Source organism: Stegodyphus dumicola, chromosome 10 (assembly GCF_044657685.1).
Source record: "Stegodyphus dumicola isolate Sdum_Otavi_A_Nest chromosome 10, ASM4465768v1".
NCBI lineage: Eukaryota > Metazoa > Arthropoda > Arachnida > Araneae > Eresidae > Stegodyphus > Stegodyphus dumicola.
The window spans coordinates 57,439,277-57,455,860 of record NC_140777.1 but is presented as its reverse complement, the minus strand read 5'-3'; the positions used below and the strand labels follow the sequence as shown (position 1 = coordinate 57,455,860).

The following is a 16,584-nucleotide window of genomic DNA, read 5'->3' as shown; positions in this document are numbered from 1 at the left end:
CTCATTTGAATTTTGTATAATAACTATTGGTATGCTAACCAGAAGTGGAGCAGGTATCCGTGGAGAACAGCTAAAAGATACAGAATTTTTCAAAAGTGACGTCAAAGGTGAAAATTTTTCTAATGGGACAAAATGAGATTATATAATGAATCAAGGAATTTTGTATTGCTATTTTTCCCGACTTAACTACCTAAAATATTCTTTACTGTGTAGAATAAGTCTTAATTACGAAAAGTTCTCTGAGTAATTTATTGTTTCACCGAAAGTCTTTCAAACTTCCTTACAGAATTTGCTATTCAAGGTTCAGCTGTTTATACCGTTACTCATTTTAGCTTCAACAGACTGAAAACCCACATTTCACAAGAACTGGAAAATACGTAGTGATGTTTAAATGTTGCAATAGAAGAAGTTCAAATTAAGAACATTTATTCTATAAAGCTGTACAAACTTGACCCTAATGTTTGGAATCTAATTTGGCTGAAATTTAAATTTATTTTAATTTGCTAAAGCCTACTTTGGGTCCATTTGTTTCTGCAGTACTTGTTTTATTTAGAAATCTTAGTTTACTTGTGGATTTTTTTTTTTTTCAGATTAACTCGCATAAGCTTTTCCTGTAATATATGATTAATTTTAATAGATAAAAAAGAAATTGCAAAAAATTATAAGTCACTAGATTCTAAAGCATGTTTGTAATTTCTTGATGTAAAGCAGCAACAAGAAACATGGACAAATGAACTATTCAAGCTATAACTGAAAGGAAGTTTAATACTTAATCAGCATACTTTTAAATTCAGCAGCTGTATCATGTAATTCTATATAAAAATTGAGACTACATTTAATCCTTTGAATTTTACTTTTTAGCAAGCATAAAAAATAAAATTTTCCAAAAGTATTCAGATAGAAGATGTTAACTTTTTATATTAAAAATATAAGTAAAAGATATTCAAAGAATATTTGCATATCCTCTATTATTTTTTTGTTATTAATACTGTATATTTAGAATTTTATCTTTTAGGTTTCTATATTTATTTCACTTATGTATTATTTAATGTATAAAAATAATAACGAAATGAAACGTGTAGTCATTTTCTGAATTGTTATCCTCATTTTTTATTTCAGGAAAGTAAATCCTAGATATTAATAGGACTAAATGCTGTATGTGTTTGTTTTGGTATTAAAAAAGAAATTTTTTTATATAATAACTTAAATATTACATTTCATTTAACATATTCAGTTTATCCATTCTATGAATAAGAAAAATTAGAGTTTATCAGTTTAGTTGGGGACAAATATTATTCATACACAGATAAATGCACTCATTAAAACATTATGCAATTTATATTAACATCATTTGACTGTCATTGTACTTTCTGTGAACACATGGAAAAAGGGTGGATGTTTATTTAGTATGATGACCTGTATACAATATCATCACAGACATAATGATTACATTTGTAGATACCAACAAATATATTTTGCACATTTTGCTGATAAATTTATATAATTAAATGCAAAAGTCAAAATTGGTACTAAATTTTAAACACTACATTCAACAAAATCTTAGTAAATATGGATCTTAATTTTATAAATGAAATATATCATGATGCACTGTATAGTCAAGGAATGCATATTTTAAAACTATAATAAATAAAATATTTGCTTAAGTTACATTATTCATTCATAATACAAATCATTACAAAGTATAAATACAGATGGAAAATGAAATTTTATATTTTGCAAGAATTTTCGCATATTTGTTTTTTAAACTTTTCTATATTCTTAAATTATACATTTAGTCCTTCTTATTACATACATGTATCCCGTGTATTACTGATATTTTAATTCTGGTATGTACCTTATTAACAGTTTAAGCATAATAATACAACTTAATTTGCTTGCCAACTGAATTGTGGACTTCTAATATGTTGTTGTCTGTACTCAGCAATGTTGTTAGTCCTTCTTATTACTTACATGTATCCCGTGTATCACTCATATTTTATTTCTGGTATGTACCTTATTAACAGTACAATAGGCTCAAATTCTAAGTAATTGACGAGGCCCATCAGCTGAACACTGGTGGTTTGACTTCAATTCCTGGAGAATGGGCTGGTTGCATGGCAGTTTTTCCATGTGTAACAAAAGTTAGTTAATGCAGTGAGTTACATACACATTATTTAAAACTATTTAAGCATATTTGGTACTGTGTATATTTTATGTAATATTATTTATATCTATCTCTACTCTACATATTTTTATTTACATTCAGTTTAACAACACTCAAGTATAGCTATAGTCTACATGTTACTGTGTACTTTGATTATTATAAAATGAGAAAGGTCTAAACACAAAGAATTATGACTACCTGATACTATACTAATGGTACACAATGTTTACAATTACTTTTTTTAAACACTCAGTGCATTTATGTACATAGCATCACTTGCATTTAATATATTCAAACTCAAGTGTAAAGTTTCTGTACATATAATAATGGTATTTATAATATTACAAATTGCATTAGTATATTGCTGTTTGTACATATATATTAATGCTATATATTAATGCTATTCGCACTTACAAGCAATGCATAATATAACATGCTTGCACATAAGAGTACTGAAAAATTGTATCAGATATTTTCTTATTTATTGTACATAATCGTACATACGGTATTTTATGTATGGAGTGTTATTACATATACTGTATTTGTAAGTATGTGCAACATCTCACCAATGCCCACTGTGGCCCAGCATTTAACTTGCTAACACTGGTAGGTCAACCCAGGTTCATATCCTGATGAATGGGCTGGCTGCATTTGAGTTTTCATGTTTTTTTTTTTCATGTGTTATAAGGATAAAAGGCAATTTCTCTTAAAAAGGAATACACAAAGGCCTCCATTCCCTCGATGGACACGCTTGTATGCATCGGGGAAAAACATGCAGATTACTAAAACTATGTATCTTTAATAGATTTGTACTTATACACCCTTGAACTCGCTGTATTTTGTGAATTTTGATTTTAGCCATAGATGCATTTATAACCAGTGTAATTTCAATCAATGCGATACTGTATCTTTAGTATCGCATTAATTAGTTGCATTCACTTGTGATCTAGTCAAATTGTAATAAGCTAACATAGATTTAAATTTCCCTGTTATTCATGATATAGTGTTTTCTTTATTATGCATTTCTAAGCTTATGGTATTTTTGTTTACATTGGATTACTGAAAGTGTATGTGATATTATATAATTATATGCTATGTAATACTGTATTCCTTGTAGTATATGACATGTTTTGATGCTTTTTACCTCCATAAAAACTCTGATCGTAAAATCTAAAATGATATGCATAAAAACTAGGACTTGTATTCCCATGTAACGTTTTTTTAAATAATTCATTAGCTGCTGTCTGGTCTGCCACTTCAGAGACTGGTCATGGCTTCCATGGAGATATATGCATCACTAAACATTTCTGTTCAACATTATGCAGCCATAGCTGGGAGTTGCTTCAGTAGTAAAAATGTTGTTACTTGATAAGTAATGCTTTATATTTATATGCATTTGTCACAATTCACAACAATATTGAAGACCGTTGGCATTTAAATATACCTAATACAATGCATAAAAGTTCTACATATATTAATGAATCAATTAATTTAAGTAACCCGAAAATTCAAAATGAACTTATATCACCACTATTTAAACATTAACTCAAATCAAAACACACTATAAGTTTCTATACCTATGAAATGATACATTTTGCTGATTATATTTTATTTTGCCTGCATTATTGGTGCATAATGCAATCGCGCAGTGTGTACCAACCATTATACTATATAAATTTAATTATATTTGAGAACGAAAAAAAAAAAAGAACTAATGAGTTTCCACAGTCGATCATAAGCTTACGTTCAGCTTAATGCGGAAATCTCTGTCGATCTGAGGAGAGAGAACTTCAGTGACGTCACAGCCAATGGACGGCGAGAACGCATTTTCGTTTGTTTACCCCAAGTGAGCTAACCTTTTCTTTTTACGGACCTTGGTTGAAGATTGCAACACGAAATGAGTGTAACCTTTTTTCTTAACCACTGCTACTGGCTACCACCAGCTGTTTCTCCCTTTTTCGGCGTCAAGGCTGTTCTCAGAATATCCAAATATTCCTCCAAAATGAAAATTGACTATCCGCCCAAATGAAGTTGTAGCGCCCTCTATTTTTGAATATTGATATTAATCGAAAATACAAAAGTGATATTCAGCAAATTTTTATTAATAACATGGTAAAGTATGCTATTTTTTAATTCAGCAGAATTTTGAGGATGTGTTATGTAGCAGCAGACTTTTTCAGTACGGCAGTGCAATTTTTTATGTGATAATACAGGGCTAAATTTGCTTATGTTGAATGAATAGGCAGACATTTGTCAACAAACCGCCTTAAAATAACAATTTCAAAGGTAGTTCTAAAATACGATCTGTGTGTGTGTGTGTTCAATATAACAGTTCAGTGGCATGGTAAGAGACACCAAAGTTTATTTTTTTCCTTGCGGCTGAAAGACTTAACAAATGCAAAAGAAGTCGGTCCGTCTGACTATGATTCCGCGTGTACTTCGTAAGTTGTAAATTTAGTTGGAAGTAAGTGATCATTATGGCCCGTTTTTTTCGCAAACAAAGTAAGCGCATGTCCTGTCGTAAAAAATACAAAATAATAAGGAAGGTTGCCGAGCATAAAAGAAAGCTTCGACGCGAAGCAAAGAAAAACCCGGTGAAGAGGAAACCGAAAGATCCTGGTGTTCCTAACAGCGTACCGTTTAAAGATGATATACTGCGAGAAGCAGAAGAGAGAAAGCAAAGAGCTAAAGATTTACGTGAAGCGCAAAGAGAAAGTAGATTGAAAATGCAAATGGAAAATAGAGGTGTGGAAGATTTAGTGAGTAAGGCTGTCAAGAAAGATAAGAAGTATGAAGGTGATTTACCAATTGATAATTCCGAAGAAGAGTTATTACATAGTTCAAGTACTAATTTCAAATCTTATTACAAGGAATTTAAAAAAGTTGTTGAAGCTGCAGACGTTATTCTAGAGGTATTAGATGCTAGAGATCCTTTGGGAAGTAGGTGTCCTCAAGTTGAACAGTGTGTTATCAATTCTGGTAAGAAATTGGTTTTGGTACTAAATAAAATAGATTTGATACCGAGAAATAATTTAGACTCGTGGTTAAAATTTCTTCGTCAAGAGCTGCCCACAGTTCCATTTAAGGCATCCACACAATCCCAGAATACTAATCTCTCGCAATCCAAAGTTGCTGCTTTCCACATAACTAAAAGTTTGCAAACATCAAGTCGCTGTGTGGGCGCTTCATATCTCATGAAAGTACTTGGAAATTATTGCCGAAATCAAAATATTCAAACCTTTATTAAAATAGGTGTTGTTGGTTTTCCAAATGTGGGTAAAAGCAGCATCATAAATAGTTTAAAACGGACTCGTTCGTGCCGAGTTGGAAGTGTGCCAGGTGTGACTAAGTCAGTTCAAGAAGTGTCATTAGATAAACACATTAAGATTCTGGACAGCCCTGGAATTGTATTTGCTAAGGATGGATCGCCAGCAACTCTGGCTTTGCGAAATGCTGTTAGAGTAGAAACATTGAAAGATGTTATCACTCCTGCAGAAGCTATTATCCAACGAGCTGATCGCACTCAACTTTGTATGCATTATACTATCCCAGAATTTTCATCAACTCATGAGTTGCTTGGTTTATTGGCCAAGAGAATAGGTAAATTTAAAAAAGGTGGTATCCCAAATTTTGAAGATGGTGCTAGAAGATTAATTAATGATTGGAATAGTGGAAAAATTAAATATTATACCCATCCACCTGAAGAATACAAACCATCGATTCATATTAGTGCAGAATATGTTTCAGAAATGGGAAAAGCATTTGATTTATCATCTTTAGACGAGCAGATGGAGTTGGATAAAGCTCCTGAAACACTGCCAAGCAAAGCTGTTGCTGCTAAGAGTGCTGAACCAACAGAAGGTATGCTATCTGGTGAAGAGGAAGAAGCCATGGATGCTGATGATGATTTTGCGACAAGGAAGGAGAAAATGATTGTGGCTTTTAATGAGAGAAAGAGACGGGAGAAAGGTGAGACTGACCATGAAACGAAAACTTTCCTGAGAACACAACAAATAAATAAAATTTTGAAAAAGAAATTGAAGAATATGAGACGTAGACGTAAGAAAACTGAAAAGGCTGCCGTTGCTCTTTCTGAATCAATGGATAGTGCTTTAAGTATTGCATAAATTTAATAAATGAAAGATATTTAAAGTTTTTTCTGTTTTTATTATTTTGTGTGTTGCTTTATTTTCACTAAGATTTTGCTGAGATTTATCTTTTAAAAACAAGTAAGTGTCAGAACTTCTTTATTTATAGTTATATTGCCTTTATTGCTTGAAATATGTAGGGTATTAACTGCTTTCTGTTTAACATTTAAATTTGTGTCAGTTTGTCACTAAGTTTAGAGTATTTTGAATTTAAATAATCATAAAAAGTGTAATTTTTCACTGTATACAGTATATGCATAATACATGGTATTAATTTATATATAGATTCATTTTCTACTTGAAGAGAAAGAATAGCAATTTATATATTCTGTAGTGTGAACTAGTAGTATATTTATTTAATTAAAAATCCAGTTTTCTATAAATTTTATCAAAAGAATTTCAGTTCACTTAAGACTTATAGCATAAATGTTTTCTTCATTTAGGAAGCTCACGAGTTCAAGTGTATTATTAGATATAGATCTTTCACATATTTTGTTAATACACTGCGAGTTCACATGTTTCAATGCATTTTGTATTCTGTTAGGAAAAGAAGTACTTTTACTGTTATGTATTAGCCATCTATGCTTTTTAATTAAAATAAACTACAACATTTTTTTAATTGCTTCTGTGGTATTATGCAAGCTTCTGAACTGCAATTTATATTGTTAAAAGTTTATATTTGGGTGCTCCTTATTCCTTTTCATGCCAAGATTGGTGCCAGGAAGTCACAGTTTCAAGATGGTCGCCACACAAAACCAAAATAAGAAGTCAAAGATTTGCACAGACTTGGTGTCCATGTACACATCAATCTATTTTCGATGACTCTTTTCCATTTAATATATATACATATATATATTAAATGCATGTCAGGGTTACCATAATCTGGCACGCACGCACTCTTCCGAGATGTCAACAAATCGCTAAGGGCCAGTTATCTGAAAACTGCCTTCAAGGTATGTATATATAATCAATTTCAAAGGGAAGTAAAAAGGTGGAAAGAGAATTAAATTTAATGCCTAAAACAAAGGTAAACCTAATTATCTTATCTACATGAAGTTAGTGAAATCACTGAGTTACATCTATTCAGTGGGAAATAGTTAAAAAAACATAAAGTATCCGAAGAAAAACAAAACTACTGTGTAAGTATATATTTTTGCATATGGCTTGGAGGATTAATGTCAAAAGAGATACCAGTGAAATCATTGTAAAATTAAGAACCAGACATATTAAAGAAATGAAAACTAACCAAATAGACAAGAACTAATAGATTCTATTTGTTGAAATTGCACTGGTATTGAACTTACCCCTAAATATACCTACATGTACTTTGCAATGTGGGCATCATGGATGGATCTCAAGAACAAATCCTTCATATTGATAAAGTAGTACTGTCAGCTCATGAATTGGCTTTTTGATAAACGTAAATGCTAGCAAGTTTAAAAAAAAAAAAGAGCTAAGTTTATTCTGTAAGTTGTGCTACTCGAAAGGCTTTGTATCATAATCTGATTATCTTATTCAAAACTTATTCATTGGTATTATTTTATAATTAGGCTGAATAATAATCATGGGATGGAATTAATGTGTTCAGTAACACTGTTGTATTTTATTAAGAATAATCCGCACATCTCTTATTTAAAAAAATATAAAGCAAAAAATTATCAAGTGTAGAGTGGAAAATATCTCAGACTGCAATTCTTTTGAAAAGAGGCAAAAATATACTTGCCATATCCAAAATTACTTGACATGTCTTCAATTAATGCATAGATTGTTAATTCTTTCTAACCTTTTCTCTAATGTTATAATGTATAAAAATTAGGACTATCCGTAATTGTATAGGCCCAAGGCGTTTGACTTCCGGAGTACCTTTGCAACTTAATGCAATTACCTCCACAACTTCGATAAGGAAACTGAGTTGGATAAGAAAAAGCAATGGCTAAAGTAGAGATGAACAAACCATTAAGGGTTTACACTGAAAGAAATGAATAAGGAGTCCACATATGGGACGAGCAATTCTCTCTGCTTTCAACTTGTAATTCAAGATTGAAAGAGAGAAAGGTGTTGATTGAGGCGAATTCCGGAACGCATTGCGTTAATGGAATCGGAAAGGTTGGAAGAAAACAGCCGGGAAACATGTTGTTCCAGGGCTTGGGAAAGGTAATATTAGGTAATACGGACAGCCGCAGTGATAGCTAATGCCTTGGGGATGAGAGGGGGGGGAAAGAGTCTTGCGACTAAAACTGGAATCCAGGGAAGAAGGAGCGAAGAGGAGGGGGGGAGAGTCTATTCAGGAAGGGTAATTGTATAGGTGGCCCTAAATAATTAAGAAGAAAGATAATATGCTTATGTCTCATTTTAAGTACACTGTTTGTGAATATAATTAATTCAGGAATCATGCTTGTAGTCCTAAATTGTCAAAGCATATTTCCTTATAAGAAATAATGGATAGTCAAAAGATTTATTCTACAGGTAAAACATTATTGATATAAAAATCATATGAAATATAAAGTCAAAATGCATAGAATAAATTAACCGTTTCATGAGAGAATGGTGCTAGCACCAGGGTACCTGGGCCGAAGACCCTATCCCTAATCGAACAATTGGGTAATTCTTAATTCTGTACAGCATAAGATAAAACATTAGTCAAACTCGACATTTAATACTTAAGGGGGGTAGAGTAGACTTAGCCATATACAAGGTACCCCTTGTATTATGGCTAAGTTGTTTGATTTATCTCCAAGTTGGTGTTTGATTTATGGTAGCCTGAGTAATTGAATGTTATGGAAATCCTATTGTGATGTAATCGGGTGCATGTTTGTGGTAAATTTTGAATCATGGGCTGTTTTGTAAGCATTTTTGTGGTATGTGTAGGTTTGATTCTTTAGACGGTGGAATGGCCGAATGTAGTAAGATTAATTTGAAGTTTCTGTACGATTAAGATTATGTATTTTTTGTTTGCCTATATTGTACAATTTGGTGCTCTTTTGACTTTAAGTGAAAACATATCGATGTGTACATGGACAAAGTAAAGGGAGCGCGCAATGCAAGTTTGTGCAATTCTCGGATTTTTCTTTTTTAAGTGAAAATAGGTCGATGTGTACATGGATAAAGTTAAAAAAGTGCGCAATGCCATTTTTGTGCAAGTCGGGGATTTTTTTTTTTAAGTGAAAATAGGTTGACATGTACATGGATAAAGTCAAAGGAGTACGCAATGCCATTTTTGTGCAATTCGGGGATTTTTTTTAAGTGAAAATAAGTCTATGTGTACATGGATACTGAGTTTGTGCAATTGTGTTGTCTTGTTATTTTGGCTTTGTGTAGCGGCGCTTTTTGGCGCAAAAATTGCCGCTTCACAAGCCAAAATAACGAGTCAAAGAATTGCACAAAATCGGTATCCATGTACTGCCACGTTTCGCCAAGGAGTACCCTAAACTATACTTTTACCCTTAAGGTAAATAAAGATACAAAATTTTTGGTTTTGAATTAACGATGAGTGTGAAACTGAGCCGAGAGTGAAAATGCAAAGCATCTGGAAAGCCATTAAAGCTGGTGGCATAATTTGTAGGAGAACTACATAGTACATGGAAATGCAAGGTAGCACAAACTTTTTGTGAATTACAGAAAGGAAATGAAATTACAAATGGAAGTATTTTAAGAAAAGTCAATAGTAATTGAACTGACTATAGATAACATGAAATGGAGAATTGAGCGTTAGGAGAACTATGATCTAGCCGATAAATTTAAGCCCATGGTTTTGGACTGCATGTATACATAATAGTACATATTTTTTATATGTCATATAAATACATATTTTTAAAAATTTATCTTATTATTTTATAAATACAATGTGCTTTAAATATTTTTAGAGTGCTTTACTAGCATGAGTGCTACTAATCGCTGTTAGTGTTGTTTGACATGAATATTTCCTCAAACAGGTTGAATAATTTATCAGTAAAATTTTCCGTTGATTGTATTTCAGGCATTCTAACTGTGATTTTCATAATAATGTTGGACAATGAAAGTCCCTTGAACAAGTTACTTATTTTTTCTTTGAGGAGTTTGAAGACTTTGCTTAAGGAGCTTTTGCTTTTTTTTTACAATTCATTTTGCCATCATTCGATGTTCTGAACACAATTCTACAAAGCAAAATTCCATTAATTCATGTTTTGCAATCAATGATTTATGATCTGTTTAAAGACATTTTATCAAAGTTTGTAAAACCAGTCTGTGTTTTGTCTTGTAATTCTATATATGATGTGATTTATGGTGAAACAGAAAATCAGAAGGAAGATGAAGATTTGGTAATAGGAGCTGCAACTACAAAAGTAGTGGAAGAACTTTCAGAAGAAGACAAAAATAAGTTTTATCTTCATGTTAGAAGTTACTTCTGTCGAATATGTGATTACACACTACATAAATTTCCAGTCAACGATGAAGTGATTTTGCATGCTAAAGTTGCTGATGTTTCTGCTCTAGCAAATGCATCTTTTTTTTATATAAGGTACTTTTTGAATAAATTTCCTGTGTTACTTCGTTTAGTCATGAAAGATGATGATATTGATGTTGCTACTGATATACTGCAGTCGCAATTTTGCAGTTTACAATTAGAAAACTTGGATGAAGTTATAAAATCAGCTAGGATTGACACCCAGTGGAGGTTAATTGGAAAATTGAAAGGTGCTGATGGAATTTTAAAATATAGTGAACTCTCTAGAATTATGTTGGCCATCTTGACAGATCCCCATAGTAATGCAGAGTGCGAGAGGATCTTCAGTGTTGTTGCGAAAACGAGGACTAAATTTAGATCTAATATTAGTGATGACACATTAGAAAAACATTTATTAGCGAAAGCAGGCGTACGTGGCAATTGCTATGAACAAAATTATGAAGTTTCTTTCTTAACGAGAGCAAAATCTGCCACTGTCCATAACATTTGTATGAAAACTGATTAAAGTGCTTTTTTTTTTTTTTTTTTAAACGATGAAAGTAATAAAAATGTTTTTTATGTTTAAAGTATTTTTGTTTTGCTTGCATTTAAGACTTAGTAACTATTTAAAGTTAATTCATTATTAAAAACTATATTTTTATCATTTAAAAAGTCTTTTTAACATTGTGAAAAATCTCCTGATTTCTTAAAAAAATTTCCTGATTTTTGAGTGTCATAGGTTGGCAAGTATGTTAATGTCATCGATGAGACAATCTATTGGAAGGCCTCTAATGAGAACCTTAATTGGACGGTCAAATTTTTTAACAATGAGAAAGTGATTTAACTTTTGTTGGTCTAGATAAGTGGTGATGCTCTGTTTTGGGGAGGATTTTTAAAAATTCTCCCTGAATGTTTCTCGCGAAGTTCAAATTAGTTTCATGTCTCATCTTTTTTAGAAATTCAGAATGTTTGATTTCAGGCTTGGCTATTATGGGCTTATTTTTTAATAAATTAACCTGCACATTGCTTTTGATATGAGTCACAAATAACTAGTGGAATTATATAATTATCCTGATGGCTCACTAGGACCTTTTACTCTTGTGCCATTTTAACTGGGAACTTATACAATGATATTTGTTTTTGCCTTCTTTTGAATAGTTCACGGGAATGTGGCATTGTGTTGTCATTAAGGAAATTAATCGATTGCATTATTACTACCTTATTTGTGTGATGCTTTTCTACAAAATTTTGCATTCTTTTCCATATTTTACTCATTTCCTTAATCACATTTGAAATAAAGAATTCCTCTATCTCTTTCTTTTCCTTCTCCTCAAAAGAGATCTTTCCATTGCTATTGCTCACAATGCAGACAGTGGTTTATTAGTGGTTATCTTTGCCACGTTTCCTCACCTGCTCTTGAATGTCTTTATCATTTACTTCCAGTCCCCTCAGTCCCCTTGGTCTTCCTCCGAAGACACAATATCATCAACAGCTAATGATACCTGTTTATGAGTAAATATATCAAAGTTATGCCTAAAAATGCAATCAGATCACAGTTTCTCCCTAGCAGATTTGAGCTTTTCTTGGTGACCTCATCTCAAGCTTGTTCAATAACTTTGAACTTGTTCACGATATGGAAATTATTTTTTAGAACTATAACTGAACTTGAGGAGTTTGAAGACTTTGCTTAAGGAGCTTAGGCTAAAGTTGTTACAAGTATTTTTGTTTTTATCAACATTGCTGGGGCTTGGTTCATGTCTATAAGTTTTGTTGCTGTTTCTACCAAAACATTAATGGTACAAGGTTATTTCTTTCTTAGCATTGAAGCTTAGCTTTTCAAGCATTGAAGTATTGGTTTGGTCTAAAGCTTTTTAAAATTCAAAGTGATCTACTAATCCATGGGCTGGAGTAGTGTTGGAAGAAACCTGCTTGAGCTTAATTTGAAGTTCACTAAAAAGTCATCCTCAAAGCCAGAAGGATGAGCAGAGAAGTGTTATTCCTCACAGCAAGATAATGAGTGAAAGGTATTATAAGAGTTATTTCATTTATGCAGAACCGAAGACTTGTTGATCTATTTGATGAACAAAATACATACTAGCCTTTCTCTTGAACCTGTATATCTCTAATCTCATATAAAAAGAGTGCTTTATATACACATATATATGTGTGTGGTCATAATATTATAATAAACAGTATACGCATATACTGTTGTTGACTGTATGAGAGAGGCACATTGATTAAGACCAAGCATGGGAGGTGTTTGTCCATGATAATAGATATGATTAGTATATATGGCATTATGCAAGGCCGTAATAAGCTAAGTCATGTATAATGCTACTCAGAGCTCATGATGTTTAGAGGTGGTAATAAATTGAAAACCTGTATAGAGGTAACGTAATGAGATATGCAAACATCAGAGAACCATAGCATAAGGAAATCCAGTGCGAGAGAGGACAGGAGAAAATATAGAAAGCCATAATGCATTTCTTATTTGATTATTATCAAGTAAAATACCCACAATCATAGAGAAAGAGAGGGGAAACTTTGATTCAGTTGTATCATGTTGCATTTACAAAACATATATGTATTACTCGTATCACAAGGCATTACTTGTTTAAGAACTTTATTACAAATTTAACCTTTTCATGCAAAACATGAATGGTACAAGGTTTTACTATAAAAAGCTAAAGATGATTAATTGTAGAGGGAAAGATATGTCTGTTGAGCTATAGAAAACAAATAGGTATTTTTCATGAAAATTGTGCTGAATGCTAGTAAAAAGTTCTATTGTGTGCTAAATAATAACTTCTAGAAGGAAATTAAAAGTGTTACATCATGTACATTAATAAGAAGGGAATGAAAAAACCTTATTTTATTGATTGCAGTATGTATAATGTGAGAGTAATTTTAATATTAAAGTGATTCATTATCATCTGATGGATTGAAACTGAACCTTTAGTATCTTTAAATCTTACTAAAAAATACAATGGGACTTCGAATTTATCATATATGTGCTTGATTCTTCAGTATTTTACTGGATGTAATTGATTTCATATTACATTCAGAATTCAAGACATTGATAATATCATGATTAGTTTATTCAGAAGTAGTTTTTTTCCCCCTATTACTTTGCAAAGATATTTCTGAAATTCAGTTTTGTGGCTTTCTTTTAATTAGAATACTTCATTAGAGTTACTACATTTTAGGGAAAATATCAAGGCATTTTGTATAGCATGTTAGTTTTGAAATCTTATCATCCAAGTGCACAAAAAGAGGAGAGAACCTATTAAATGCATTTGTAATATTCTGTTCCCATAAAACCAACTGCAGGAAAAGTGTTTTTCTTCTGCTTGGACACTATAGGTATTTCCGCACTTTCTGAAGAAGAAATTTAGTAAAGGTCCCTCCATTAAAAGAAAAAAAACTGAGGGGTTAAGTTCTAAAAAGGTAGATAAGTGAAGTAATTTTTAATGGTTTTGATATTCGAGCACTGTGCACAGAAAGCTGAAGTTAGTAAAGATATGCAAAGGTTATTATTAAAATGCCAATGCTTAGAAATTTATTGCAGAATCAGAAAAAAAAAAAAAAAAATCAAAAATGAAAGTAAAGCACCGAGAGTGTGAGGGTTGGTTTTGGTTTGTTTTATTTAAGGCAGAGCATCAGAAATTTATCTGCTTAATGGAAAGGAAATGCCTTTATGGAGGACTTTCTGAGGGACAACTGGCTTGTATTCGTATTACATGTGGGGAAAACCACAAAAATGTCTATGCAACCAACCCATTCACCTGGAATCGAACCCAGGTCGAACTACCAGCATTCAATGACTTTACTGTTCTGTTGTTGGTGGGTTGGCAAAATTTTGGAAGTAACCTATATTTTTAAAAGGTTTTATTAATGCATCTCCTCTCCATTTGGTAATCATATCAATAGAACATTGCCAGGAGTTGCAATTTAATGTAAAATTAATTTGTTTAGAATGATGTGCTATTGAGTTTTAAATATTCAATGATTTATTAGCCTTTGCTCTGTAAGTGGTTTTATAATTGTGGGTTTTTTCTCTTTGCCGTTGAGAGTAATTTCAGTTATTTATAGACGATCATTTCATTTGTAAAAATAGTCAATGCTAGTAGATTCAGGAAAACTTAATGAACCTGTCCCATAGCAATATACATTTATACATTGTGTAAAATATAGGCTTTGTAGAGTTAATATTAAATTTGCAGTTGGATCTCCAGTTTTAACATTTTGGTAATGGTTGCAGGACCTGGATACGGCAATTTTTATGAAGAATCGTAGAATAATTTTGAATCCCTAGGTTCATGTTTTGTTGGCCTAAGCAGTAATCAGGCCATGAATGCCATAATCTGGTTGAATAAAAAGGTCTACATGCAGTAGCCATGTGTTGAATCAACCTTTGCTATGTTTCTAAAAAGTACATATTTACTGACCAGCGCTTGTAATTATTGAACTTACTAATGTATTGTATCTAATATACAGATTATAGTTTCAACTTATTACATTGCTTTATGTGTGGAGACTTTGCATGACAATTTATAACATTAATTACACAATGGGCTTTTCAATATGTAAAAAATGATAATGTCTGAAGAAAAACAAGCTACATGGAAACTAAAAGCATATTTATTTCTTTTAAATTTTACATTGCTGTTATTCTGTTTTTAAGCAGAGTACCTAAGAATGATGGAGGTTGTGTGCTAGAATTACTCTTCTGACACGTTGAATTGACATATTCGACTGTCTGCAAAGAAACAGAAAATTAATGCAAATAAAATTTTTGAATTCTAAAGCTCCACATTTGTAGTTTGGATAAAACATTTAACACATTTCAGTCACTGAAACAATACACTGAAAGCTGTGAATAGTGCATTTTTTTTCTGAATTTGTTATTCAGTTTATTTAGCATACATATAAATTAACAATAATATACATTTTATAGAAGCTGTTGGATCTTAGTTCAGAAAACAAAATGATGTTTTCATTCTTATTAATCGAATGTCATTGCATTTTATTAAATGTATGCAATATCGTTCTTTAGATTAAAATTAAATCCTGGTCTTCACGATTTAGTCAATCGGATTCAAAATTTTTGTTCTAGAATTTCTAGAAGAATTTGAATTTTGAATAAAAACTGTAGTTTGCAGCAGGAGTGAATGGCAAAGATAAATCTGAGTTTACGAGACATCGTAAAAATATTTATTTGGAACGTTTGACATAATTAAAAATGTTGTACAGTCAAAAGTCTTTAATCTGGACGTCCATAATCCGGACCTCAAAGCTACAAACTTTTTGCGCATAATACTTTTACGAATGCGCGTTTAATGCATAATGGACAGTATAAGCTAAGCTAAAATTATCTAATTATCTATTTCAGTTAATGTTGCAGATTGCGTTGTTCCATAATCTTCTAATTGGATCCGGCTTATTATTTTTTGCAGACTGTTAGAGCAATTTTATAAAAGTAAGCTTGAATTTTATGTATACTTGAATTATGTCAAAAAGAATTTCCAATTCTGGAGCTGCCAAAGGATCTAAAAAGTGAAAGCATGTTTCGATGTCCATCAAACAAAAAGTGGAATTGCTGCAAAAAATGGATAAAGGCATATCCTTTGTTTCTCTTACCATTCCGAAATCTGTTTATCATTTTCACACTGTTCTGTGGGAGGGGGGGACGTTGTGGCGCGCAATGAACTGGAAGTTGATCTGTCAGCACTATCCTTATCTTCAGGGCTGATGTTTTTATTTTATTCGGCTTATAATTCCTTACTAAATGTAGTATTTCATCTCGATGTACTTCGTCTTTGATGTGATTTAAATCAAATTCCTCGTCA

At 31.8% G+C, this 16,584-nt stretch overlaps 2 protein-coding genes across 3 annotated transcripts in view; one reads left to right on the top strand and one right to left on the bottom strand.

The window, feature by feature from the left end:
• The first annotated feature begins 4,567 nt into the window (after positions 1 to 4,567).
• Ns1 (Nucleostemin 1) lies at positions 4,568 to 6,320 on the top strand. Its single transcript, XM_035362708.2, has one exon. It carries the CDS (start codon positions 4,642 to 4,644, stop codon positions 6,289 to 6,291), a length of 1,650 nt encoding a protein of 549 aa, XP_035218599.1. The 5' UTR covers positions 4,568 to 4,641; the 3' UTR covers positions 6,292 to 6,320.
• Positions 6,321 to 15,358: 9,038 nt separating this feature from the next.
• LOC146994971 (uncharacterized) overlaps positions 15,359 to 16,584 on the bottom strand; it is a 49,160-nt gene continuing 47,934 nt past the window's right edge. For both annotated transcript variants that reach the window (XM_085824952.1, XM_085824951.1), the window contains exon 4: positions 15,359 to 15,494. In XM_085824952.1, coding sequence (XP_085681078.1) covers positions 15,393 to 15,494 — 102 coding nt within the window. In that variant the 3' untranslated portion in view covers positions 15,359 to 15,392. The remainder of the gene's footprint in view (positions 15,495 to 16,584) is intronic.